Below are 27,662 nucleotides of genomic sequence, written 5' to 3'. Positions count from 1 at the left end.
TAATCCCTTGTACCCATACTAGGGAAGTATAAGGTCAATGCACATGTTAAAAAGCACATGCGTGTAAAAGCACACGTGTGTAAAAGCCACATATAGGATGCTCATCCTTCAAGCCCAACATATGTGGTCCTTGCAAGGGAGAAAAGGGGCACTGAAGCATCTCTGAGCTGCTGAGAGACTCCTTGTGGGATTCAAATGCCCATAACCCCCAAGTAGCTTGCTGGCTGTGGATGAGGGTGATTGTAGTACTCCCTTTCATGGAGGCTGCCCCTGGGGAAGAAGCTCTCCATGCAAAGAGGGTCACCCAGCTCGTTTTTCCTCCTCTCTTTTCCGACCTCAGTGCTTTATTTTAACATAATCCCCCCTTTTTATTTTTACGACCCTGCTAATAACGCCTGCGGAGGCTTACTAGGCCTCGTAACCATGGTTACTTCCAGAACGATTTCCCCCCCCTCCCCTCCCCTCCCCGCCTCCTCGAGTTAACGAACGTCTCACCCGCACGTTTGCACGACGTTGACCAATCGGCGCTCTCCGCTTGGCCCGCGGCGCGGCCTACCATTGGTCCGCGACACCGGTAGTACGGCCCAATGAAGCGCGCGGCGGCAAGCTAAGGAGGAGGAGTGGGGGGAAAGGAAGAAGAGTGAGATGAAAAGGAAAAAGGCGGAGGGGAGGGGGAGGTTATGCGCGTCACGTTCCGAGCGGGCCAATCGAGGCCGGCCAGCTTGCTAGCCGGCGACCAATAGGGACGCTCCAGCGAGGGGAAACGCACCAATGGGAGAGCTCCACGCGAGGCTGCGGGAGACTATATAAAGCGCGGATGGGCGCCGGGGCCTGAGTACTCGATCGGAGCGTCGCAAGTGCGAGGAAGGCAGCGTGGGAGGAATTGACCGGCGTTGGGGGGAAAAGCCCTTCTCGGTGAGTCCTGGCGGGGGTGGGGGTTGCAGTGGGTCACGGCTTGGGAATGGGGGTGGGCGGCTCTAATTTGGCCTTTTAGCTCCCACCGAAGACGACAAATCCCATCATCCACAGCCTGCAGGATCATGGGGTTGGGGGTGGGGGGGAAGATCAGCAAGAGAAGAGGAGGGGGTTTGAAATGATGATGATGGGTGGGGGGCTTCATTTTATTCCTATATTTCATATTGCCATTGGATCTAGTTTTATTTTAATGCCTGATTTTTATATATATAAATATATATAATTATTATATTATATATAATTATATATAATTACTTAATATATAATTATTATATTATATATAATTATATATAATTACTTAATTGGCTTCCTTTGTTATTTGTTCCTACTGCAACGTTTTTCATAAATATATATATATTCATTCATATACCTGATTGCAACGTTTTTCATATATATATATATATCCATATACCTGATTGTAACGTTTTTCATATCTATCTATATATTCATATATATCTATCTTTTATCTATCTATCTATCTATCTATATGCTGGTTAATGTCTGATAAAGCCTAGAAAATAGTGAATTGGGATTTCACTGAACTGTGGCTATATAAACATCTTGATTTAATAGGAAAAACCCTGGCTGAAACAATAATGCTATCTATCTATCTATCTATCTATCTATCTATCTATCTATCTATCATCTATCTATCTATCTATCATCTTACTTCCCCTTGTTTCAGTCCTCCTTTTAATCCCCCAAAGATCCTTTTTTTCCTTTTAAAATTGCATTTTTAAAAAAATTTGATTTATATGCCGCCCTTTTCCAGAGACTCAGGGCACCTTACAACACGTTAAGCAATAGCCTTCATCCTTTTGTTTATTTATACAAAGTCAGCTTATTGCCCCCACAAACTGGGTCCTCGTTTTACCCACCTTAGAAAGGATGGAAGGCTGAGTCAACCTTGAGCCTGGGGAGATTCGAACTTGCAGTAATTGCAAACAGCTGGTGTTAATCACAATGCTATCAGTCTGCTGAGCCACCATAATTTTTACAATTCTCCTTAAAAGAGGAGATATGGTTAAGTTTTATTCTATTCTGGTGTGTCTTATATTTTTGGGGTGGGGGATTAATGCATTATTACAAGGGGGGGGATTGAAAAAAGGGAGCTGTCAAAACCTTGGATGGGGTGTTGTACCTGGAAATAACATCTGAATGCATGGGAAGACCTGAACCCAGGTCTGCTAAACCTGATACGTTTTTTTGGGTGGGGGCAACATCTGTTAGCATCCTTAGATGCTATATGGATTTATTTGCACTTTTTTTTTTAGGAGCTAGGGTGGCTGGTTTCGCCCCCAGTTTGTGCCCACTTGGCATTTTATATAGGGTAACAAAGAGTTGGAAAGGGATCCTTGGAGGTCTTCTAGTCCAACCCCCGCTGCTTAGGCAGGAAAACTGTACGCCACGTCAGACAAATGGTTATCCAACCTCCTCTTAAAAAGCTTCCAAGTGTTGGGAGCATTCGCAACTTCTGGTGGCAAGTTGTTCCACTGGTTCACTGTTCTAGCTGTCAGGAAATTTCTCCTTAGTTCCAAGTTTTAACAGAATTTAATAGTAACCGAGTTGGAAGGGATCTTGGAGGTCATCTAGTCTAGCCCCCTTACTCATGCAGACCCGTACTAGGGATTTGAACCACCAGCCTTTCTGATCGACAAGCTCAGCGTCTTAGCCACTGAGCCACCTAGTCCTCAAATAACAGTATTATTTGATTGATGATGGACTGATTGGTTTCTATAGCCACCTATCTCGGCCCACAGGCAGCCTACAATTCTAAAACAGTTAAAGCAATTTAAAAACTTAGAACGTCCAAAAAAATGTGCATACATTTCAGGCTTGTTGCTTCTCTCCTTGAGAATTTTCAGGCTGTGCATTTCAATTGAATGGTGTCGGATTGTAGAGCCGGCATGCATTGAAAAGATTTCTAGAATAGTTGAGGACAATCACTTTCTTAAAAAAAATAAAAGAGAGAAAGAAAGACTGCCTTTGATTTTTTTCAGGGTTTTCCTCTCTCCTGCCAACGAGCAGAGTGGAAAAAGAGTACAAAACTCTACGGCTTTTTATTATCGACTGGATCTCTGTAGGCCAGTCTCCCATCTTGTGTCGTCACTTCCCCTGCGCTTCCATGAGTGATGATGCAAAACCCTCTGGGGATGTGTAACGCCATTTGGTCTTAACGCTCTGCCTCGTCTGTCTTCCCCACAGTGTTTTAATTTCCCCCGTTTGGTGCGTGAGCCTAAAAAAAGAAAAAAAGACATGAAGTACTACACCGTGGTCTGTCTGCTATTGGTGGGCAGCGTCTTTGCTGATGACGATGACAAAAAGGAGGATGTGGGGACCGTGGTTGGCATTGATTTGGGAACCACTTACTCCTGGTAAGTAAAAAGAAAAGAGCTGCTTCCATCCATGAGTGGGGGATACTGGGTTTAATTGAGGAGTGCCTTGAAGCTCTCGGTGCAGAACGCAGCTGGAATTTGGTTACAATGGGGGTGCATTGTTTGGTACACCGAATTTGATGCCCAACGTTTCTTTCCCAACCTTTGATTTGGGAGGCATGCAAACATATGTAACAGATGGGAGAAAATATTTGTAGCTCAGGGTTGAAACGAGAGGGGTCCTTGGTGCTCTCTGAGCCCTGGGTGGGTTTTCTTTCAGACATTTTATGACCCAACTAGATAACGTCATCAGTGCTAGTGAGGGGGGTTTGCTCCCTGTTTACCCACAGTACTTCCGAGCTTGGTGGCTTGCTTTCAGACATTTTATGACCCAACTAGATAACGTCATCAGTGCTAGTGAGGGGGGTTTGCTCCCTGTTTACCCACAGTACTTCCGAGCTTGGTGGCTTGCTTTCAGACATTTTATGACCCAACTAGGTAACGTCATCAGTGCCAGAGTGGGGCTCGCTCTCATTTTAGGTATGACAAATGTTGCAATGCAGGCGAATTTCCCATTGAATGTTCTGCATCAAGATAGCTTCCTGCCTGCCACGGCTGCTGTGCTCTTGTTAGTTGATGCTTTTTTTTTTTTAAATGCAACCATATGTTGATGGTTTTAATGCAACCATTCTCCTCTCCAGTGTTGGGGTCTTCAAGAACGGACGCGTGGAGATTATTGCCAACGATCAGGGCAACCGGATCACGCCATCCTACGTGGCCTTCACGCCGGAAGGCGAGCGTCTCATTGGCGATGCCGCCAAGAACCAGCTGACCTCCAACCCCGAGAATACCGTTTTCGATGCCAAGCGTCTGATTGGGAGAACGTGGAACGACCCTTCCGTGCAGCAGGATATCAAATACCTGCCTTTCAAGGTGTGTGCCAGGCTTTTCCCTCTTTAAGAACTCTTTAGTTCTTAGATGCATCTTGTAAAAAAATATATATATTATTTTCAAGGCACCCGGAGGTGATTGCTACAGCTAGGCTAGTATTCATTCATAATCACAAGAATTGGTTCACCTATCAAACTTAAGCAATTTGGGGAGGGGAGGGGGCCTAATCTTAATATGGCTGAGCGAAGATACGAATCCAACTTAACATCAGCTTGGAAAATGTTGTAGCATCCACCTAGCTTCGTATATGAAATGTTTTCAGTCAGTTCACTTCGTTACGCTTGGAAAATACTCTCCGATGTGGCTCTTGAAGCCTTTTGGAGGACTTATTTATTGTATTTATTTGTTGAGTTTATATTGCTGCCTATTCCCCCATGGCAACTCAAGACAGCTTACAGAACACAAAACCTCATTTAAAACAAAACCAATAAAAAAAACCAGAAAAATTAATATAATACCCTGTTTTCCCAAAAATAAGACATCCCCTGATAAGAAGCCCAATCGGGCTTTTGAGCACATGTGTTAAAATAAGCCTCCTCTCTCCCCCCCCTGAAAATAAGCCCTCCCCAAAAATATTTAAATGCAGAGCTGGAAATCAGATAAGACGGCAAGAAGAGCCCCATCTTGCTCCACGCACCCCAAAATAATAAGACCTCCCCGAAAATAAGGCCAACAGCTTATTTCATGGTTCCAAAAAAAATATAAGACAGGGTCTTATTTTCGGGGAAAACACGGTAAAATCACACACCCCTGCCCTGGCGACAGATCACACAAGCCAATTTTTTTTTTTTTTTTAAATTTGATTTATATGCCGCCCTTCTCCGGAGACTCAGGGTGGCTTACAATGCGTTAAGCAATAGCCTTCATACTTTTGTATATTTATACAAAGTCAGCTTATTGCCCCCACAAACTGGGTCCTCAGTTTACCTACCTTAGAAAGGATGGAAGGCTGAGTCAACCTTGAGCCTGGCGAGATTCGAACCTGCAGTAATTGCAGGCAGCTGGACTTAATAACAGGGTGCTTTAGACCATTGTACTATCAAGGCTCTAATGGGCTCCATCCCGCTCTGGGTTCCCCAGGCCCACTGGCAGAATCAGTGCATTCTGGAAGAGTGCTGGAGCGGGGGCCATTCTAATCTCGGGGAGGGGGAATGATGTTCCAGAGAGGGAGCCACCACAGGGAAGCCTTTGCTCTTACCAATATTCTATTAGAAACTAGAAATGTATTTGGTTTGGTCATTAATAAGAGATTTCGCAATCTGCATTCCGAAATCTAAAGTAGCCTTTTTACTTTCTTCCAAGACACACAAAAAAATAAGTTTTAACGTTGGCGAATGCAAGATTTTCCTGGATTGCCGTGGTATCTTAATCCTCCTTGTCCTGAACAGGTTATTGAAAAGAAGACTAAGCCGTATATTCAGGTTGATATCGGAGGAGGCCAGACCAAAACTTTTGCCCCCGAAGAAATCTCTGCCATGGTTCTGACGAAGATGAAAGAAACTGCCGAAGCCTATTTGGGGAAGAAGGTAAGGCGTCGTTCTTTGAACTGGGTTCATTTTTTTTCTAGGGGAGAAGGAAAGCATCCATATCACTTCATCAGTCACTTCATTTCTTTTATTTTCATCTATCTACTTAGGTCACCCACGCTGTTGTCACTGTGCCTGCTTACTTCAACGATGCTCAACGTCAGGCCACAAAGGATGCCGGCACCATCGCCGGATTGAATGTCATGAGAATCATCAACGAACCGTAAGTAGATGCCACCTCCTTGTGCTGATCTTCTACTACCATCGAGGGAAGGTGCGTTTATTGCCTTGTGCCCTTCTAAATATATTTTTCTTTCCCCCTCCTCTGTAGAACCGCAGCCGCTATCGCCTACGGCTTGGACAAGCGCGAAGGCGAAAAGAACATTCTGGTCTTCGACTTGGGCGGCGGAACCTTCGACGTGTCTCTCTTGACCATCGACAACGGCGTCTTCGAAGTGGTGGCCACCAACGGAGACACCCACCTGGGCGGAGAAGACTTCGACCAGCGGGTGATGGAGCACTTCATCAAACTCTACAAGAAGAAAACCGGCAAGGACGTCCGAAAGGACAACCGGGCGGTCCAGAAGCTCCGGCGAGAAGTGGAGAAGGCCAAGAGAGCGCTTTCTTCTCAGCATCAGGCCAGGATCGAGATTGAGTCTTTCTTTGAAGGCGAAGACTTCTCGGAAACCCTCACCAGGGCGAAGTTTGAAGAACTCAACATGGTAGGTGGTGTTGTGACCCAGGCCCAAGGAAGGAGTAGGAAAATCAGTCAGTGAAAAAACACAAACTTTATTCGAACAGCTGAGAATTACTTCATTCCCAGCGTCGTTCAACTAAATTAAAGCAAATTCCTCCCCACACAAAATTCCTCAGTCCTATCACAAACCTTGGTCCAATTAGGCAAACTGCCAAAGGCCTTTCTTGGCAAACGTTCAGAAGTCACAGATACAAAAATACAAGACGAAGAAGACGAAGCTACAAACGTTTTCTGGCAAAGCTGGTCTGTTTTAAGCCTTATGGGAGGGGCCAATCATCTCTTGGCCTTACTCCTGAGTTGTCCTCTTTGCTTGAGCTGCTCTTGCCTTCTGGCAGCTCTTCTCATGCGTGCATTAAGAACAGGCTCCTCCTGTTCCTCTGCCTCACTCCTATCAGGCCCTGGAGGCTTTGTAGTTCGCACATTTTCACAAAACCGACTCAGCGAATGTTGAAGGGGAAATATAGAACCTAGCAAGAACCTCCTTAGGGTGACCTAAGAAAGAACCAAAAGTAGCCGCAATGTTGAATCAAAACGTTGATGTGATGGGAGTGGCTTCTACAAGACGCTTTAATTCCAGGAGTCTCCAAACTTGAAGACTTGTGAACTTCCAACTCCTAGAATTCCCCAGCCACCATTCCCACGGCTGGCTGGCTGGGGGATTCTGGGAGTTGAAGTCCACAAGTCTTAAAAGTGGCCAAGTTTGGAGACAGCCCCAACCCCTTGCTCTACTTCAAAAAAAACCCCAAACAAACAGCAAACATTGGAGGGCAAGAAATGTACTTTGTGGTTCTCCGAAGCCAACGATAATAATAGCTTAAAAAACAAGTCACTAATTCCTTTCCCGCTCCTGTTTTCCAGGATCTTTTCCGCTCCACCATGAAACCTGTCCAGAAAGTTCTAGAAGACGCAGACCTGAAGAAATCGGATATCGATGAGATTGTCCTTGTGGGCGGCTCCACCCGGATCCCGAAAATCCAGCAGCTTGTGAAGGAATTCTTCAACGGCAAAGAGCCGTCTCGGGGGATCAACCCCGACGAAGCTGTAGCTTACGGGGCCGCGGTTCAGGCTGGTGTCCTTTCTGGCGATCAGGATACCGGTAAGCCGAGAGAGAGAGAGACAGAGGTTTAATTTGTGAAGTTAATAAAATCTGGGTTGTGATTTCTGACCTTCTCAAGGCCGATCCTTAATTTTTCCCCTCAATTTCCCTTCCTTTCGTTTCAGGGGACTTGGTGCTACTTGATGTGTGTCCCCTAACTCTGGGCATTGAGACGGTGGGAGGCGTCATGACCAAACTCATCCCAAGGAACACCGTGGTGCCCACCAAGAAGTCCCAGATCTTCTCCACGGCTTCCGACAACCAGCCGACGGTGACGATCAAAGTCTACGAAGGTAAATTTTATTTGCCTTTCTTTCTTTCTTTTTTTTATTTAACAGTAACGGAAGTTGGAAGGGACCTTTGGAGGTCATCGAGACCTGTACTGGGGATTCGAACTGCCAGCTTTTCTGATCGACAAGCTCAGCGTCTTAGCCACTGAGCCACCTAGTCAGGCGTGTTGCTTCGCTCCTTGAGAATTTTCAGGCTGTCCCTTCCCAAGGCAGCGAAACATATCTGGCATGTGTTTCTGGCCCAGTCACCCAGCCAGCTTTCATGCCTAAGGCAGGACTTGAACTCGTGATCTCCTCAACTCTCTATGCTTTTAAAAATGCTAAATTACTCAGTATGGTTTTTATTTTTAAAAAAATGCTAAAGTGCAGCACTTTTGCCTTTTCCACCGAAAATGGATCATAGCTGAAATGAAAATGACTTTAAGTCTTAATGCTATCCATCCCTTTTTAAACTTCAGCGATATACGGTAGATATTTAATACGTATCATATTGAATACACTTGTACCCTATGCTTGAATGGGGACGTGTGAGGGTTGGACTAGAAGACCTCCAAGTTCCCTTCCACCTCTGTCATTTTGGTTGTGTCTGTGATCTGGCAGTTAGAGAGATCACAGGATGTTTAAATTTCAAACCGAGGATCCATCCAAATCTCTCGCCCACAGGAGAACGTCCACTCACCAAAGACAACCACCTGCTGGGCACTTTCGACCTCACCGGCATCCCCCCGGCGCCGCGCGGCGTCCCTCAAATCGAAGTCACCTTCGAAATCGACGTGAACGGCATCCTGCGGGTGACGGCCGAGGACAAGGGCACGGGCAACAAGAACAAAATCACCATCACCAATGACCAGAACCGCCTGACGCCCGAGGAGATCGAGAGGATGGTGACCGACGCCGAGAAATTCGCCGAGGAGGACAAGAAGCTGAAGGAGCGCATCGACGCCCGCAACGAGCTGGAGAGCTACGCTTACTCGCTGAAGAACCAGATCGGCGACAAGGAGAAACTGGGCGGGAAGTTGTCGTCCGAGGACAAGGAGACCATAGAGAAGGCGGTGGAGGAGAAGATCGAGTGGCTCGAGAGCCACCAGGACGGCGACATCGAAGAGTTCAAAGCGCAGAAGAAAGAGCTGGAGGAAGTGGTGCAGCCCATCGTGGGGAAGTTGTACGGCGGGGCGGGTCCTCCCCCCGGCGGGGAAGAGGCAGGGGAGAAGGACGAGTTATAGGGCCTCTCTTAAAACGACCACGTTGTGTAAATAGAGGACTTTTGGACATATATATTTTTCTTTTTCCTTCAGTTTAAGCTATTGAACTGGAGACACTGGGATGCGATCAGAATCTTCACGTCCGTGGAGTTTGGAAATGTTTATAGCCCCAAAGCGGCTGATTTACTGCTTTTCGTTAGCAGTTGACAAGTGTCCCCTGGGGTGGGATTGGGGGGGGTGGGAAATTAACTTGCCAGGAGGGGGAGGGGGCTTCCTTGAAGCATATTCTCCTTAACCGATTGTTCTATTTAAAAAAAAAAAAGAGGGTTTGTGTGTGTTCCATGGAGAATTTTTTTCTACCCTCCGAAGCGCCAATAAATTTGTTATTTACACTGAATTTTGGTTCCTGTGTCAGTATTGGAAATGGCGGAAGAGTTTTTATCGCAGACCTCTCATTACCCAAAGAGGTAACATCATCAGCTTGGCCTAAAAACGACCTGCGAGAAAATAACCAAGCTCGGAGAACACCGAGGACCCCACGGCCCTCCCCTTCCTCTCATTAAAACACCCAACCTGAGACGGCACCAAGGACCCCATCGTTGTCTTCCTCCCCCTCTTCTCTTCCTAGCACTGATGATGTTCCCTAGATGGGTAATGAAACGTCTGCAGGAAAACCAGCCAGGCTGAAAAAGAGAACACCAATCCCGAGCTGCAAATATCCTCTTATTGAAACCCGTTTATTCCCTGCAGCCTTGCTGCTTGCAGGCTTGAGACGACAAATATTTCCAACATTTATTTCTTTTTTTTTAAATAAAAGGTGACGGACAATTAAATACAGGAGGCGTGACCGCTTCCCTGCCCAATGCAGTTGGGAGAACCAAGCCACACCCATCAGACCACGAGCCTTACCACTTGTTCGGCCCAATTTTATTCTTCCAGCACGCTCACGATACAGTCGTCATAGATATTCCCTTTCATATTCATGCCCCCAAATACCAAGCAGAGGTGAACGAGCCCTTCCTCTGGCTGCCCTCCGTCCCCTTGAGCAGCCTCCTCTGTTCCTTTGTGACCGGGGGGGTCTTCGCCGGAAGTTTGCCAAGGAATGACGCACATGGAGTGGTCCAGCCGGCCAGGAGGTAACGGAGCGGTGAACTCCATCTGCGTCCAATGACTTTTTTCTGCAGCGGGTTAGGTTTTAAATGTTTTCGGAAAGAAAAAACAAAGCGGGTTATTTATTTTTTATAAATAAGGCAGCAAACGATACCTAATACTCCTGTTTTCCCCACAACAACAACACTGCGAGGTGGGCTAGGTTGACAGAGGGAGGGACTGGCCCAAAGTCTCCTAGCTGGCTTTCGTGGCTAAAGCGGGACTAGAACTCTCAGTCTCCCAGGTTCTAACCTGCTAACCCGCGGGTCCTCAAACTACGGCCCGCCGAAGCCATTAATCCGGCCCGCGTGGGACCACCAAGCTGCCCCGCCCAGATTGCCCCGCCTACCCACAGGCCCCCACCCGCCTTCTAGAGGCCAAAAATTGGGCGCCTTTTTGGGCAGCCAAGTAATACTTGTTCCAACAAGCGGGACTACACATACGAACGTGTGAATGTTTTTAAAATGTTATCTAATTTTAGGTTCAAACTATGTTATAATAATAATTTTAATTAGCAATTTTATGGTGTTTGCGTATCTATATTTTTCTTGACTGTACACCGCCTTGAGTCCTACGGGAGAAAGGCAGTATAGAAATATAATAAATAAATAAATAAATAATAAATAAGTAAGTAAATAAATAAGTAAATAAATAAGTAAATAAATAAGTAAATAAGTAAATAAATAAGTAAATACTGGAGGCCGGGGAGACCAAAAATGGGACGTGTGGAGGTCTCGGGAGGCCAAAACCGGCTCATTTTTGGCGTCCCCGGCCTCGGGAGAGAGGGACATACACACACAAACAGAAGTCCCTCATACACACCCCAAGGCAGCCACATCCCTTCCCTAACCTGCATTCCACCCCCAGGAGCATTAACAAAAGTTTTTAATTTGTGGGTATTGTTTGGGCCACTAAATTGGCCATGCCCACAGTCACATGACCAGCTAGCCATGTCCGTCCAGCCGGTTCGCACCCCCACCCCCCCCCAAACAGTCTGAGGGACTGTGACTTGGCTCCCCGTTTAAAAAGTTTGAGGGGGTGGGTCATGCGTGCATGCGCGGGGGGGCAGGGCACATAAAATTATGTTGTGGCCACGGACTCTCGTGACACCACCCCCCCACTTTTGGCACGCGATGTCAAAAAGGTTAGCCATCACTGCGCTAGAGGACGTCTGGCCTTGGAGAGGCCCAAGATAGTCCCGGAAAAGCCATCGCACCTATCTTGACGCGCCAAGAGAATTAAAATAACCGCCAAGGATACCTATGTGATATCTGTACGTGGTATTGAGTTCGCCTGTTGGGTCCATTCCTCCAAAGATGTAAATGTGACCTCGGAAAGCAAGCGCTGAGTGGGCCGCTCGGCCTCCAGGAACGGATCCCGAGGCGGACAACTTCTCCCATTTGAGGTCCCCTGCAGAGATAACGCGATCACCCTCAGGGCCCTCTGGTGCAAAGTTCAAAATAAATCATGGCTTGCTTTAATTCAAGATAACCCTCCCCTTTAAAAAGTAGCGTTTCAGCATTCAACAGGGGAATAGGACAGCCCCAAAGTTCATTCGGAAGCGTTTTTGGAAGCTGGGATAGGTCCTTATAGGAGCCATTTTGGTGTCGGCGAAGACAAAATGGTGGAGGAGGAAACTTGGGAAGATCAGATCTGCTTTTTTTCGGAAAGATTTTAAGAGAGAGAGAGACATACAGAGAGAGAAAGACGGAAAAAGAGGGAGACAGAGAAAGAGACAGAAAGAGAGAAGGGGGCAGAGAGACGGAGCGAGACAGAGAAAGAAAGAAAGAGAGCAAGAGACAGAGAAGGGGAGAGAGACAGAAAGGAGAGAGAGAAAGACAAAGAGACAGAGAAGGGGGAGAGACGCAGAGCAAGAGAAAGAAAGAAGGGGAGAGAGAGAGAAAGAAAGAGAGAGAAAGACAAAGATAGAGACAAAGAAGGGGGAGAGACGCAGAGCAAGAGAAAGAAAGAAGGGAGAGAGACAGAAAGAAAGAAAGGAGAGAGAGAGAGAGACAAAGATAGAGACAGAGAAGGGGGAGAGACGCAGAGCAAGAGAAAGAAAGAAGGGAGAGAGACAGAAAGAAAGAAAGAAAGGAGAGAGAGAGAAAGACAAAGATAGAGACAGAGAAGGGGGAGAGATGCAGAGCAAGAGAAAGAAAGAAGGGGGGAGAGAGACAGAAAGAAAGGAGAGAGAGAGAAACAAAGACAAAGAGACAGAGAAAGTGGGAAGAGAGACAACGAGAGACAGAAAGGGGGAGAGAGAGAGAGACAGACAGAGAAAGAGACAGGGAGAGAAGGGGGAGAGAGCGAGTGAGACAAAGATAAAGAGACAGAGAGAGAGCGCAAGAGAGACAGAAAGACAGAGAGAAAGAGAGACTGACAAAGACAGAGAGAAGGGAGAGAGAGAAAGAGAAAGACAGAGAGAGACAGAAAGAGAGAGGGAGAGAGAGAGAGAGAGAGAGAGAGAGAGAAGACTCAAACGTACCTTCCTTGCTAATTTTAACACCACAGGGTGCACTTACTTATGTCAAGGGAGAACAGGTCGTCGTAAAAGGTGTCACCCGCCAAGCCGCCATGTACAAACAGTCGATTCTCCACCGCCACCACCACGTGACCATGTCGGGGAGCAGGAGGATGACCGCGCACCTCCGGCTGCGACCACGTCAACGTGGCTGAAAGAGGGAAAACAAAATCAGGCTCGCTTCTCCTCAAATGAGAACGAAGATGGTTTTTTTTTTTTCTAACGTGCCCATTTTCGGGAGAAGCAAATGAGGCTCTTAGGAGGATGGGTGAAGCAGCCCCAGCTGCCAAAATAACAAATGCCGCAGGGAAGGCTGGGATCTGGAGTTCGCCTACTTTCCTTTTAGCCCGTGCAACGTAAGGGCGCGTGGAAACAAAATAATAATAAAAGCCTTAAATCTGTTCATTTACTTGAGTCGAGGATGTGAAGCTGCTGGTCCTGGACAGGATCTACCCCTTTATCCCCTCCTCCAAATACATAGAACCGATCCCCAATTGCTGCCGTGGAGGTGTGGAACGTGCGAGGGCTCGGTGGATTGCCGATCACCTTGGTATTCTCCCACGACCCGGTTTCTAGGAAAAAGAGAAAACTGTGAGTTGTTGTGGCCCGTATTCTTCCCCTGGAGTGGGGAAGGAATGGAGATTTTGCAATATCCTTCCCCTGCAGTGGGGTGGGAATGGAGATGGAGATTTTGCAGAATCCTTCCCCTGGAGTGGGGAAGGAATGGAGATTTTGCAATATCCTTCCCCTGCAGTGGGGTGGGAATGGAGATGGAGATTTTGCAGAATCCTTCCCCTGGAGTGGGCAGGGAATGGGGATTTTGCAGTATCCTTCCCCTGGAGTGGGCAGGGAATGGAGATTTTGCAGTATCCTTCCCCTGGAGTGGGGAAGGAATGGGGATTTTGCAATATCCTTCCCCTGGAGTGGGATGGGAACAGGGATTTTGCAATATCCTTCCCCCAGGAGTGGGCAGGGAATGGGGATTTTGCAGTATCCTTCCCCCAGGAGTGGGCAGGGAATGGGGATTTTGCAGTATCCTTCCCCCAGGAGTGGGCAGGGAATGGAGATTTTGCAGTATCCTTCCCCTGGAGTGGGGAAGGAATGGGGATTTTGCAATATCCTTCCCCTGGAGTGGGATGGGAACAGGGATTTTGCAATATCCTTCCCCCAGGAGTGGGCAGGGAATGGAGATTTTGCAGTATCCTTCCCCTGGAGTGGGGAAGGAATGGGGATTTTGCAATATCCTTCCCCTGGAGTGGGATGGGAACAGGGATTTTGCAATATCCTTCCCCCAGGAGTGGGCAGGGAATGGAGATTTTGCAGTATCCTTCCCCTGGAGTGGGGAAGGAATGGGGATTTTGCAATATCCTTCCCCAGGAGTGGGCAGGGAATGGGGATTTTGCAATATTTATTTTATTTATTTATTAAATTTTTATACCACCCCCTCTCCCGAAGGACTCGGGGCGGTGAACAGCCAGAATTAAAAACACACAATACAAATATTAAAATACATTAAAACAAATTAAATTATCTTTGGCTTCTCCAATTTTAAAACCCCTTACCCATAAAATTCACCCAATTAAAATATCCTTCCCCCAGGAGTGGGCAGGGAATGGGGATTTTGCAATATCCTTCCCCTGGAGTGGGCAGGGAATGGGGATTTTGCAATATCCTTCCCCTGGAGTGGGCAGGGAATGGAGATTTTGCAGTATCCTTCCCCTGCCATGCCCACCAAGCTACACCACGCCCACCAAGCCACGCCCACGGAACCGGTAGTAAAAAAAAATTGGATTTCACCACTGGGAAAACACACACACACATACCTGCCCCCAGGAGACTATAACAGCACAAATACACGATTGCAATTTGGGTGTGGTTGTGTATTTAATGTAACCGCAGGGACGCTACTGGTGGTAAGCGCAAGGATTGGTCACGAGTCACTTCTGTTCAGCACCGTTTGCGCTTTCAAACAGACCGCTAAATGAATGGGTTGGTTAACTCAAGGGCTATCGGCCTACTGATTTAGATCGGATTCGATAAGAGCGAGGGACCGAGCAGAAGGATACTTACCGAGATCCAAAACCTGTACGCAATCTCGGTTCCCAGTTTCACTAGCCCCTCCGTAGACCCAGACGGTGTTGGGACGGCTCGTGGGGACAAACGCAGCATGTTCGTAGCGTGGCAACAGATTTACCCAGCCTGGCGCGGTCCAGCAATTAGCATCTACAATGGAAGGACAGACAGGGTGGATTTGATTTAAATCGAGTTGATTTAAATCACAATTTAAATCACGATTTAAATCACTAGTAAAAAGGCTCGATTTAAATCAACTCGATTTAAATCATAATTTTTAAAGAGCAACTGTCATCTCTGCTACTCCTTTGACCCACTGTTGACTCACCGATCGTCCCAGTGTTGCAGAATATACAGCCTCGTGCTACATAACTAAGCTCCGTTTCATGCTGAATAACCTAAATTATTTATGTATCTTAAATAGAAAACTGTCTTACGATAGATTTTTACCCCAAAAGTTTTTTATTAAAATAAATTCAATAAAAATCAAAAAAATCCGATTTAAATCAAAAAAATCTGATTTTTTTAAAAAAATCATTGATTTTTATCCACCCTGAGGACAGATATCAAGCCCTAAATGCGTTTTAAGATTTCCTGCTGGGAAGCAAAAAACTCTCATGGTTGAGAAATCAAAACCTCCCAACGCCCTCCCAATTCCTTCCTTTACGCACGGCTCGATCTACGCTCTGGGTATTTAACTAGCTTAAAAGCAAGCAGCTGCTTTCCACAGAGGACCTGTCTACTACCAGAAAGAGGGCTGAGAAAATATTTACAGACCCCTCACATCCTGGTCATAAACTGTCTTCTTTTCTCTACTATCTTCTTCTATTTTTTTTTTATTTTATTTTTTTAATTTGATTTATATGCCGCCCTTTGGTTTATGATTTATCAATTGTTGTTCGTAACCTAGGATTAATGATTGTAACTATGATTTACGACCTGCTATTTACTGTGACCTTATGCACCGGAGACAAATTCCTTGTGTGTCCGATCGCCATTGGCCAGTAAAACAATTCTATTTTACCTCTCTGCTCTGCTCTGCTCTGCTCGGCCATGTATCCATAAGGACTAGAAACATGGTCATTTTTAATACACACCTATAGTTTAATGCAGTATGGAAATGAGACACCAACCTCCAGGAAATTCAATTCAGCAATGTCCACTTCCTGTGCTTTTTCCCTCCCAGCCTAACTCACCAAGATCAATACAATAGGAGTCAGCGAAACTTCCACTCGGATTTGCTCCGGCGATGATAACCACTTTCCCATTTCTGCTTCCCGGCTCCAAAGGAGGCAGATATAAAGAGTTTTGGCCCACACGAGCACAGGGGCTCTTCCCGCACAAGGCGAGGGAATACCTGGCAGGCACAGAGAGAGAGAGAGAGGGAGGGAGAGAGGGAGAGAAAGGGAGAAACAGAAGAAACATTCATCCAGCTGCTGATAAAAGAGTCCCCAGGGAGTTGGGCGGCATAGGAATGCGACAAATAAATAAAATAAATAAAAAGAGAATATTTGTAACTCAGGGTTGAACTGTGGTTCTCTCTGAGCTTGGTGGTTTTCTTGCAGACCTTTTGTGACCCAACTAGGTAACGTCATCAGTGCGAGAGAGTATGGGGGTGTGTGTGCTCTCTGTTTATTTTCACTCCGCAACCAGCACCCAATAGATAAGCAGGGATTCAGACAAACTATCCATGGAGAAAACCACACCTCTGCCCAGACTGAAAGGAGAAGCTACTGTATATAAACAGGGAGCAAACAATACACTCATTAGCACGGATGACGTTATCTAGTTGGGTCATAAAAGGTCTGCAAGAAAACCACCAAGCTCAGAAGACCCCACGGTCGTCCTCCTCCTCCTCCACTCTGCAAACCCCCACTCCCTCTAGCACTGATGACGTTATCTAGTTGGGTCATGAAAGGTCTGCAAGAAAACCACCAAGCTCAGAAGACCCCCACCGTCCTCCTCCTCCTCCTTCACTCCACAAACCCCCACTCCCTCTAGCACTGATGACGTTATCTAGTTGGGTCGTGAAACGCCTGCAAAAAAATCCTCCAAGGGCCCCATTTATGCCCAAATTTCCCCCCTCCCCCAAAAAACAGGACCATTAAATTGTACAGCGGGGCACATTTTCTAGGGGGATAATACCCCACCCTCTTTCCCTACTACCCAATGGGATGGATTTTTTTTTGGGGAATTCTGCATCGCCCGGGGCCAGGAAGGATCCTGGAATTTTTGCACGCTTGAATGATCTTCAAGTGGCCAAGCACGACCTGCCTAAAACTGGAACCAGGAAAGGGGGCCACCAAGGTGGGAAGGAAGGAAGGAAGGAAGGAAGGAAGGAAGGAAGGAAGGAAGGAAGGAAGGAGGAAGGAAGGAAGGAAGGAAGGAAGGAGGAAGGAAGGAAGGAAGGAGGAAGAAAGGAAGGAAGGAGGAAGGAAGGAAGGAAGGAAGGAGGAAGGAAGGAAGGAAGGAGGAAGAAAGGAAGGAAGGAGGAAGGAAGGAAGGAAGGAAGGAAGAAGGAAGGAAGGAAGGAGGAAGGAAGGAAGGAAGGAGGAAGGAAGGAAGGAAGGAAGGAGGAAGGAGGGAGGGAGGGAGGGAGGAAGGAAGGAAGGAAGGAGGAAGGAAGGAAGGAAGGAAGGAAGGAAGGAAGGAGGGAGGAAGGAAGGAAGGAGGAAGGAAGGAAGGAGGAAGGAGGGAGGGAGGAAGGAAGGAAGGAAGGAGGAAGGAAGGAGGAAGGAAGGAAGGAAGGAAGGAGGGAGGGAAGGAAAATGCCCATCTGAAGATGCCCAGGCTCTCTCTCCGTCCTTCTCTTCTCCTGCAAAGGTCAAAGCGTGCAGACGTGCCAAGCCTTCCTTCCTTCCTTGCCCTTGTTGTGTGCGTGCATGCAAGGAGCCTCCCACGCTCTACACCCTCCTTCCCCACTCCTGCCTTCAGCATCTCCCCCCCCACACTTTGGATCTTGCATGCCCCCCCTTTTTTTTTGCGCCGATCCTAGCAATGCACACGTGCAAGGAGACACGTTACCAGGCGGCCGCCTGCGGTTTCTGCCTGGGCTTCAGCTTCCGCAGCACCTTCTCCATTGGGGCAAAGCCAGAGTTGGGGGGGGGGGGGAGAAAAGAGGCGTGGTTTGTTTTTTTTTTTTTTGCATGGAGACCCCGCCCTCCCCGGGCCGTTGCTAGGCAATTGGCACCTCCCTCCCTCCCTCCCCCCCCAACGACCTCTTTGATGTCTCCCAAACATCAAAGGGGTCTCTGCAGCCGCCTTTGCACATTGGTGGTTATAATCGTTTTATTTATTTCTCACGTTTTTAATTTTGGGGGGGAAATTTATTTTATATTTTATATATTGTTTTATATTTTGCATGCAAAAATAAATAAATAAATAAATAAATGCATGCAATCTCCGGTCTCCTTTTTTTTTGCAAAGAATATCAATACGATGCGTTTTTTACAATATTAATATGATGCGTTTTTTTACAAAAAATATTAAAAAATATTTTTTTTTTATTGAACGGTTGAAAGGGGGGCTTGTTCCAAACTCTCCTGCCAAACAACTAGAGGCAAAGGCTTTTGGGGACGCCAATGCCCCTTAATCCCCAGCCAGCGTGAACTGTGCCCGCTGGGCTTCTTTGCAAACAGCCTCTTTTAAAAGGAACAGTTGCAAAAAAAAGCTGTTGACTCCAAATCCCAGCATGCCTCGGGGCAAGGGCGGCCGTTTGGACGCCATAATGGAACTCCCGGGGGCGGGGCGAGTGAGAGAGAGAGAGAGAGAGAGAGAAAGAGTGACGCCGGAAGCAGACAACCGGAAGCGGTCTCGGGGCGGACCAGAAAGAAACACACATCCGATTCAAAATCCCCACCGGAAGTTGCCTTCCTCACTTCCGGTGCGGCCGGAAGAAGACCGGGAGCTGAGAGAAGGCGGTTAAAAAAAAATACAAAAAAAGCGACGTCGCTCGCACCGGCTGCCTCCGCTGAGCCTGTTGCGTCGCCTGACAGGACCCGCCTTTCCCGCCTTTCCCCCCGCGACGTGGGGGGGGGGCCCCAAGCCGGAAGTGCGACTCGCAGCTTCCGGTCCGGTCCTCTCTTGCCTTTCTCTTTCTCTTCCTCCTCCTCTTTCGGCCTCCCTCCCCTCCCCCTTCCCTCCCCACCACCTCCCCTCCCCCATACCGGAGCCGCTCTCCCAAAATGGCGCCGCTGGACTTGGATAAGTACGTGGAGATAGCCAGGCTCTGCAAGTACCTGCCCGAGAACGACCTCAAGGTGAGGCTGGGGTGGGGGGAGGGGAGGGGAGATGGGAGGGGCCTCAGGAGGGGAGGGGAAGGGTGGGGGGGGAGGTCCTGATTGACATCCTAAGGAAAGGAGGAAGGGGGTCTCCCCTATGCCAAGGGGGAGGGGGGCTTCATACCCCCATATCTCCCCTCCCCCTCTTCCATGGGCTCCCATTGAGTCCCACTTTGACAGGATGCCTTGGGAGCCTCCTTTAATTTTTTTTCCCACCCACTCCCCTGGTTCATTTGCCCCCCAGCCCCCCCCCACCCTGGGAGGAGGGATTTCCTGGTGGTCCCCTTTCCAGGTTGAATCTGAACCTGCCTGATTTGGAGAAAGGAACAGTCTAAAACTGGTTATTTTAATGGGTTTTAATATAGGTTTTAAAATTATATTTATACATTTATGTATTTTGTATGTATTTTAGGTTTCGTTGGGTTTGTTTTTATTGCTGTGAGCCACCCTGAGTCTACGGAGATAGGGCAGCATACAAATCACATAAAATAAATAAATAAATAAAAAGAAACAATGATTTTTTGGTTTGGGCAAAAAATAAAATAAAAAAATTGATTGATTTATTGATTGATTGGTTGGTTCGATTTATATGCCACCCTTCTCCGGAGACTCAGGGCGGCTTACAATGCGTTAAGCAACAGCCTTCATACTTTTGTATATACCTGCTTAGTAGGGCTTTCGCCCCCCCCAAGCGGTGTTCTTTTTTATACAAAGTCAGTTTATTGCCCCCACAATCCGGGTCCTCATTTTACCTACCTCGGAAGGATGGAAGGCTGAGTCAACCTTGAGCCTGGTGAGATTTCCACTCGCAGTAATTGCAGGCATCTGGTGCTACTTAACAGCACTTTAGTCTGCTGCGCCACCAAGGCTAAAAATGGTTATAGAATAGGATAGAATAGAATAACAAGTGTTGGAAGGGACCTTGGAGGTCTTCTAGTCCAACCCCCTGCCCAGGCAAGAAACCCTACACCACTTCATAATACATATAATATAATATAAAATAATATATGATATAAAACTAGAGGAATGGGACGCAGTGGCTCAGTGGCTTTTATTATATAAAATATAAAATATAAAAAGAAAAAAGAAATTAAGAGCAGGAAAGGGGACGGGGAAAAGGGGGTGTGAAATACAAGGGGGAAGAAAAGGAAAGGAAAAGGAGGGAGGGAGGGAGAGAGGTATTGACTTCCAACCCTTCCCAGCACAGTACAAGATAAAACACACTCCAACCTCAACTTTTTGCTTTTACACATTTCTTATAGACGTTTCATGACCCAACTAGGAAATCTCATCAGTGCTAGAAGGGAGTGGGGTTTGCATGGAGGAAGAAGACTGTGGGATCCTTGGTGCTGTCGGAACTTGGTTATTTTGTGACCCAAACTAGATAACATCATCAGTGCTAGATTCATCAATGCTGCTAGACTAGCATTGATTAGCATTGATGCTGTTGGTAGTTTGGGTCATGACACGCCTGCAAGAAAAGCACAAAGTTCTGAGCCCCCTCAGAAATGGAATGGGAAAGAGGTGACAGGTGTATTTCTTGGGCTTTGACGACCATTCAGAAATGAAATGAAAGTAATACATTTTGGGACCGTAAGGGGAATTTGATGTCATGTTAGCAACATAGGTGAATCATGCCCTGACCTGTTCTGTCTTTCCAGCGATTGTGCGATTATGTCTGTGACCTGCTCCTGGAAGAATCCAACGTGCAGCCGGTTTCTACCCCTGTTACCGTCTGTGGTGACATTCATGGACAGGTGGAATAATTTCCTACGGACCCTGCCTCCTTTGACACTGTTTTCTCCGACACCTGTAAAGAGAGTACAACAATTAGCTTAGGGGAAACGGGAACGACTGCTTGGTGCCAAAGCCGGACTTGGGTGAAGAAAAAGAGCAGGCTTTGGGCAGGAGAAGGAGAATGGCCTTTCTCAACTGCCGTAGTGGCAAAAGAAATATTCTTTTTGCAAGTGTAAAGCAGAAAAGTTCCTATTAAGTAATTTTTGAAAGAGTATCAAGGCCCGTAGCTCAAACAGAGGGTGCTAGAAGAGTACATCAGACGAGTGAGACTTATAGCTAATTCTAGAGAATTCCTTCTGAGAATTCAATCTTATTCTGTTTTCTTCTTTCATCTAATTCTACATTTCCACTTCCTAATGATCATTCTGTCCTCTCTTAACGTATGTCTAATTAGCAGTCGGGTTAGTTTTTCCTTACGATTTTCACAAACGGTTTTTGATTTTACGCAAATCTCAACTCGTGGCTCACTTCTGCTTCTCAGAGTTGCCGTTTTGGGTACCTAAACAATGCCAGGCATTACTGAAAAAAAGAGGTAATTGGAACATTCCTGTTGGATCAACAGCTATCGGATTGCCCTAGGATCAGTTTTTAAACTTTTTAACAGTTCTTGCAATTGTGATGTCTTGTCATTAACTGCATGCCCATCATTATTTTGGTCAGGCTTTCGGGACCATTTTCAGTATTTGTAAAGGGTCACATTTACAAGTCCATCAAGAGTTCAAAATAATTTCAATGGATACTTGTTTCTTTTTTGCTTTTCAGTTTTATGATCTATGTGAATTATTCAGAACTGGAGGTCAGGTTCCTGACACGAACTACATATTTATGGTATGAACAAAAGTAGAGAAAACAGAATTTGGCATGCGATATATCAAGGGGGGGAAGATTACTCTTGTGGTTTTGTGTTGTGAGAATACAGCTCCATAGTTTTGTTGATCAGGTATTTGGATAATTATGTGCACTATATCCTACGGTTTAATCCTATAATATAGGATTATAATATATAATCCTATATTATAGGGATGCGGTGGCTCAGTAGCTAAGACGCTGAGCTTGTCGATCGAAAGGTCGGCGGTTCGAATCCCTAGTGCCGCGTAACGGGGTGAGCTCCCGTTCCTTGTCCCAGCTTCTGCCAACCTAGCAGTTCGAAAGCAGGTAAAAAATGCAAGTAGGAAAATAGGGATCACCTTTGGTGGGAAGGGAACAGCGTTCCATGCGCCTTTGGCATTGAGTCATGCCGGCCACATGACCATGGAGACGTCTTCGGACAGTGGCTTTGAAATGGAGATGAGCAACGCCCCCTAGAGTCGGGAACGATTAACACATATGTGTGAGGGGAACCTTTACCTTATATCCTAGGGTCGTGATGGCGAACCAATAGCACATGTGCCAGAGGTAGTACGCAGAGCCCTCTCTTCGCAGGCACCGGAGCACCGGAAAACGGCCTGAAAACAGCCTGAAAAACTGCCAAAAAAAATACACTGTTTTTTCGGGCCATTTTCAGGGCCAGTTTTGGGCTGTTTCAGGGCCATTTTCAGCCCGAAAAACAGCCAAAAAACAGGTATGTGCGTGCCGGCCAGCTGGTTTTCAGGTTTCCGGTGCTCCGGCACATCCACATGCACGCATGTTTCGGTTTGGGCACTCGGTGCCAAAAAGGTTTGCCATCACTGTCCTAGGACGATTGAGAAATAATTGAAAAGCAAAAATACATAGATTTAGGAACATCGGGAACTACAGCACAATGTTCTGTTCAGTTTAATGCAAACTCTGCTAACGTCGATTACCTATTCATGAAATTGCAGCCTGAGCAGAGTCTTGCCACTTAAATATAGTAAACCCTTGTTTTGTCTTCCAGGGTGATTTCGTAGACCGAGGCTATTACAGTCTAGAGACCTTTACTTATCTTCTTGCCCTGAAAGCAAAGTGGCCGGATCGAATCACGCTCTTGCGTGGGAATCATGAAAGCAGACAGATAACCCAAGTCTACGGATTTTACGGTGAGTTCCCCGAAGCTCCCCACGGGCTTCTTGCGACCAATTTTTCCATTACAAATCAGCATAAAACGGTTACGATTTGATTTGCCTTTCTGGTGGCTTTTTTTTAAAAAAGGATTATAGAAACATTTTTCACTGGCAGCTAAAATCAAGCGCCAGTCTCATAGTTTGTGGAATTCAATCTGATGCTCAGGGATGGAGAAACAGTAGATATCGTGGTTAAGGTTAGAAACCAGGCTAGAAATCGGGAGACAATGAATTCTAGTCCTAACTTAGGTATGAAAGCGGTTGGGCGACTTTGGGCCAATCACCAGGAGACGGTGAGTTCTAGTCCTACCTTAAGCATGAAAACTGGCTGGGTGACTTTAGGCCAATTACCAGGAGACGGTGAGTTCTAGTCCTACCTTAAGCATGAAAACTGGCTGGGTGACTTTAGGCCAATCACCAGGAGACGGTGAGTTCTAGTCCTACCTTAAGCATGAAAACTGGCTGGGTGACTTTAGGCCAATCATCAGGAGACGGTGAGTTCTAGTCCTACCTTAAGCATGAAAACTGGCTGGGTGACTTTGGGCCAAACACCAGGAGACGGTGAGTTCTAGTCCTGTTTTGGCCATGAAAGACAGGTGGGTGACTTTGGGACAATCACCAGAAAATGGTGAGTTATAGTCCCAGCCGAAATTAGGCATGAATGCCGCCTGGATGACTTTGGCCCAGCCTACCTCACGGAAAAATAAGAAGAGGAAGGAATATTAAATACATTCACCGTCTTGAACTTTATATACCATATTTTTCGGAGTATAAGACGCTCTGGACTATAAGATGCACCTACCTTTTTGGGGGAGGTAAACAAGGGGAAAAAATCTGCCTCCCAGCAATTTGCCTCCTTACAGCAAACAGCCTGTTTCAGTTTCAGCACAGCCTGATTAGCACAAGGGGGGGAAAAATGCCTCCGCCTCCCAGCAATTTGCCTCCTTGCAGCAAATGGGGCATGAGCGGCAATGGCAATCCCTGCAGCCTGAAACAGCTGATGGCCTGGAGGCCGATCCAATCGACCATCAGCTGCTTGTGCTAATCAGGCTGTGCTGAAGCTGAAACGGGCTGCTTGCTGCAAGGAGGCGAATTACTGGGAGGCAGAGGCCGAAGGGTGGGGGTAGGCAGGGCTACATTCGGTGTATAAGATGCACCCACATTTTCACCCTCTTTTGGGGGGGGGGAAGTGCATCTTATACTCCGAAAAATATAAATATAAAATGAAGGAAGGATATAAATGAAAATAAATAATAGAACATGGCGTCTTTTATTTTCTCTCCTTCCCCTCACCTCCCAAACAGATGAATGCCAAACAAAATACGGTAACGCAAATGCTTGGAGATACTGCACTAAAGTCTTCGACATGCTCACGGTAGCAGCGGTAAGTGTTTCCAAAAATAAATAAATAATAATTTATGATTCAGTCCTCTTCCCCTGGGTAGCTTTTGACTTTCGAGGGAGAGTAACCCCCCCCCATTCTATTTTCCTCAAGTTGATAGATGAACAGATCCTCTGCGTGCACGGAGGTCTTTCTCCAGACATCAAAACACTGGATCAGATCCGAACCATCGAGCGCAACCAAGAGATTCCTCACAAGGGGGCTTTCTGTGATCTCGTGTGGTCGGATCCAGAAGATGTGGACACCTGGGCCATTAGTCCTCGAGGAGCCGGGTGGCTTTTCGGTGCTAAAGTCACCAACGAGGTAAACTCTGGAGAAAATTCACCCCAATATTGTGTTTGCCTGCTTTCTGGTTTATGAGCCTTGCAGCCTGTCTGATTTGCATCCAGAATATTATCTGAGATAGGAAGCAAGGAACTTAACTGTATTTTTCGGAGTATAAGACACACCTAAATTTAGAAGGGAAAAACAAAAACAAAAAAAAGTTTTTGGCCTACCATTTTTCGGGCCTTTTCCAGTCTTTTTTTGGCCTGTTTCCAGGGCTTTTTTCGGCCCGTTTTTTAGGCTTTTTGGGCCCATTTTCAAGGCTCTTTTTGGCCCGTTTTCAAGGCTTTTTTGGGGCCGTTTTTGAGGCTTATTTCGGGTCATTTGGGGGGCTTTTTTCGGCCCATTTTGGATGTTTTTTAGGGGTCAATTTGGGGGTTTCTTTTGGCCCATTTTCGAAGCTTTTTTGGGCTGTTTTGGAGGCTTTTTTCAGCCTGTTTTGGAGGCTTTTTCTGGCCCGTTTTGGAGGCTTTTCTGGGACTGTTTTTGAGGCTTTTTTCAGGCCGAAAAACGGGCCAAAAAAATGCCTGAAAAAGGCTGAGAAAAGACCCGAAAACAGGGTGTACGGAGGCCAAAAAAATGGCAGTTGAGTGGGGCCTCGGCAATATTCAGTCTATAAAACGCACAAAATATATATAAATGTTCTAATGTTATATTTATGTTATAATAATTAAAAATTAAAAAAAGAAAAACCCAGTCTGAGTGAGGGCTGTATATTTACAGTCTCCTCTCTTCTCTTTGGCAGTTTGTCCACATCAACAACTTAAAACTGATCTGCCGGGCTCACCAGCTGGTCCACGAAGGGTATAAATTTATGTTTGACGAGAAGCTGGTAACGGTCTGGTCTGCTCCGAACTACTGCTACCGCTGTGGAAATATCGCCTCAATCATGGTCTTTAAAGACGTGAACACGAGAGAACCGAAGCTCTTTCGGGCCGTCCCGGATTCCGAGCGCGTCATCCCTCCGAGAACCACCACGCCGTATTTCCTCTGAAATACCTCCTCCGGCCCTCCTTCCTTTTTCTTTGTGACGTACATCCTATGGAGCACTTTGCTGCTGAAATGCTTCTTCTTTCTTTTTAATTTTTATTATTATTATTTTTAAATTATCTCAATGTATTGTACATGGTCCGTAGCGTTGCGTTTCTTAAATCTGCCTTTTCCCGTGCGCCCATCCTCCCTTTTCTAGGGCTTCTTTTAAGGTTGCTTTTGAAATGTCCCACGAGCACTTAACTTGTCATATAAAATACATATATATATATATATATATTTTTAGTGCTTTTGATTCCCTGTTTTTGTTTTTAGGGAAAACTCTTTTCCCTTCGAAATAAAATCAAATAAAAAACAGAGCAAGGCGTCAGAACTAGGCTGATTCTCCTTTATTTCATTCAGGAGTTGGCTTTGGGAATATTTTTTTTTTCCTTCGGTTTGTTTTGAATAAGGTTTTTAAGGAATTTCAGCAGCAAAGTTAAATTAATGTGCATATTGGGACTTTGTTAGTCCAACTTCAGGGCATATCCTTAGGCTGTAAAGGTGGGCTGACCTTGTTTATATATTTTAAATCATAAATATGTGGTTTAGAAAACTGCCCCTCCTCTCTATATATATATTTTCTTTCTTTCAGCTTTTGTTTTTATTTTTAGGGTTCCAAGTGAAAACGGGAAACCCTTTACAGGTATTTGAATTTGTACATTAAAATAACTGTTCTGATTTTTCTCAGATACCTTGTATTTTTAATAAAAGTGATAATCTTGAACCCCTGCCTCTAGGTTAAACTTGAAAATAAAACCTTACGTTGTTGTGAATGAGTGCTTTCATGTGACTAAAACAGAACACAGTTTTTTCCAGGGATATTTTATAAATACATTTGGGCTTTTGGAACTAAAGTACTGAGGAAGCTTTTTCCACCCCTGTTTTTCTGCTACAGATAATATTTTGCCCTCAGCAATTATTTTGGGAGAGATATCTTAAGATCCCATATGAAAAATGTGTTTCTCAACATGGAACTGGAATTGTTAAAACAGTCAGCAAAGACATTTGTGATGCCTCTTTTATCTGTTTTAGCAGCACCTTGAAATAATGTTTATACGATTTTTTTACTTTTACATTTCAAATCTAGCAATGTGGAAATGAGCGAGCAGCACCGGTTTAATATTTTTTTTAGATATCAACTTGAAATGTGGACATCCCCTCAATTGAAATCTCACTTAAGTATTCATAATAGTTTCATAATGGTGTTGTAATTTTTTAATAACTGTATTTTCAACTTGAGGCCTTTAATATATCACAGAAAGACTGGCTATTTTGAAAAAAAAATTAGATACATGAACACCTGACAAATGTCAGTTTTTTATTTTTGTAATGCATCCTTGGCCTAAGGGTGGCCTCCTTTACTTCAGCAGAGGTAAAAATGACATCTTGTCTGCCATTTTAGGGAACAGTAGTTTGTTTTAATGTGCTTATTTATATGTATTTATAATAATCCTGTTTGCCGGTAAACAGGAGCCCTTTATAATCCAGTCTCATTACTTGTGGAAGAAATAGAGGAACCTGAGGCAAGTTTCTTACCCGCCTTTTGAAATCCAAGATTCTCCCTCAGAAAACCATGAAATACAGCAATATATATATATTCTTATATATATATAAGAATATATTCTTATATATTCTTATTATATTAGAGCAACAATAGTCATTTATTTTTGAAAAATGACTTTATAACCAAAATAAAGCATTTAGTATTTAAAATGTCTTTTAAAGTGGAGAAACAAGACACAAAATCTACACCAGCCACCTTTAGGCTAATAAATCAGCAACCTGGTTTTTTTTGAGGGTTTCCCACCAAAATTTTCAAAAAAAACTTCAGCCAAAGTTTTCTTTCTTAATTGCCTGGTTTATTCTCCTCACAAAGTTTAAAGTCACGCTT

At 45.6% G+C, this 27,662-nt stretch overlaps 3 protein-coding genes across 4 annotated transcripts; 2 read left to right on the top strand and 1 right to left on the bottom strand.

Moving 5' to 3' along the window:
• Positions 1 to 836: 836 nt before the first annotated feature.
• On the top strand, positions 837 to 9,569 carry HSPA5 (heat shock protein family A (Hsp70) member 5). Its single transcript, XM_070956581.1, has 9 exons — positions 837 to 915; positions 3,181 to 3,350; positions 4,052 to 4,283; positions 5,690 to 5,827; positions 5,938 to 6,050; positions 6,159 to 6,549; positions 7,443 to 7,680; positions 7,806 to 7,973; positions 8,634 to 9,569. The coding sequence occupies exons 2-9, from the start codon at positions 3,232 to 3,234 to the stop codon at positions 9,191 to 9,193; spliced, it is 1,959 nt and encodes a 652-aa protein (XP_070812682.1). The 5' UTR covers positions 837 to 915; positions 3,181 to 3,231; the 3' UTR covers positions 9,194 to 9,569.
• On the bottom strand, positions 9,390 to 18,007 carry RABEPK (Rab9 effector protein with kelch motifs). Of its 2 annotated transcripts, XM_070956583.1 has the most exons (8): positions 17,940 to 18,007; positions 16,112 to 16,272; positions 14,913 to 15,065; positions 13,253 to 13,414; positions 12,844 to 12,993; positions 11,582 to 11,731; positions 10,082 to 10,350; positions 9,390 to 9,476 (listed from the first exon to the last, which is right to left on the bottom strand). In XM_070956583.1, exons 1-7 carry the CDS (start codon positions 17,993 to 17,995, stop codon positions 10,100 to 10,102), a joined length of 1,083 nt encoding a protein of 360 aa, XP_070812684.1. In that variant the 5' UTR covers positions 17,996 to 18,007; the 3' UTR covers positions 9,390 to 9,476; positions 10,082 to 10,099. The 2 variants fall into 2 exon arrangements, with proteins under 2 accessions (XP_070812684.1, XP_070812683.1); XM_070956582.1 differs by lacking the exon at positions 9,390 to 9,476 and having other exon boundaries at positions 9,898 to 10,350.
• Positions 18,008 to 18,806: 799 nt separating this feature from the next.
• On the top strand, positions 18,807 to 26,544 carry PPP6C (protein phosphatase 6 catalytic subunit). Its single transcript, XM_070956584.1, has 7 exons — positions 18,807 to 19,174; positions 20,857 to 20,952; positions 21,755 to 21,820; positions 22,848 to 22,989; positions 24,318 to 24,397; positions 24,509 to 24,718; positions 25,485 to 26,544. Exons 1-7 carry the CDS (start codon positions 19,100 to 19,102, stop codon positions 25,731 to 25,733), a joined length of 918 nt encoding a protein of 305 aa, XP_070812685.1. The 5' UTR covers positions 18,807 to 19,099; the 3' UTR covers positions 25,734 to 26,544.
• Positions 26,545 to 27,662: the final 1,118 nt, after the last annotated feature.

Source organism: Pituophis catenifer, unplaced genomic scaffold, assembly GCF_029215685.1.
Source record: "Pituophis catenifer annectens isolate HBS135680 unplaced genomic scaffold, rPitCat1.0.hap2 SCAF_101, whole genome shotgun sequence".
Lineage (NCBI taxonomy): Eukaryota > Metazoa > Chordata > Lepidosauria > Squamata > Colubridae > Pituophis > Pituophis catenifer.
This window is presented reverse-complemented; position numbering and strand designations above follow the sequence as displayed.

Coding starts and splice junctions, on each gene's coding strand:
- HSPA5 (XM_070956581.1), top strand. CDS start 3,232: ATGAAGTACTACACCGTGGTCTGTCTGCTATTGGTGGGCAGCGTCTTT. Junction 6,550..7,442: donor AGTTTGAAGAACTCAACATG/GTAGGTGGTGTT, acceptor CCTGTTTTCCAG/GATCTTTTCCGCTCCACCAT. Junction 7,974..8,633: donor GACGATCAAAGTCTACGAAG/GTAAATTTTATT, acceptor TCTCGCCCACAG/GAGAACGTCCACTCACCAAA.
- RABEPK (XM_070956583.1), bottom strand. CDS start 17,995: ATGGAGAAGGTGCTGCGGAAGCTGAAGCCCAGGCAGAAACCGCAGGCG. Junction 12,994..13,252: donor GCTTCACATCCTCGACTCAA/GTAAATGAACAG, acceptor TCCCTCTTTCAG/CCACGTTGACGTGGTCGCAG. Junction 11,732..12,843: donor CCTGTTCTCCCTTGACATAA/GTAAGTGCACCC, acceptor TTATCTCTGCAG/GGGACCTCAAATGGGAGAAG.
- PPP6C (XM_070956584.1), top strand. CDS start 19,100: ATGGCGCCGCTGGACTTGGATAAGTACGTGGAGATAGCCAGGCTCTGC. Junction 22,990..24,317: donor CCAAGTCTACGGATTTTACG/GTGAGTTCCCCG, acceptor CCTCCCAAACAG/ATGAATGCCAAACAAAATAC. Junction 24,719..25,484: donor GTGCTAAAGTCACCAACGAG/GTAAACTCTGGA, acceptor TCTCTTTGGCAG/TTTGTCCACATCAACAACTT.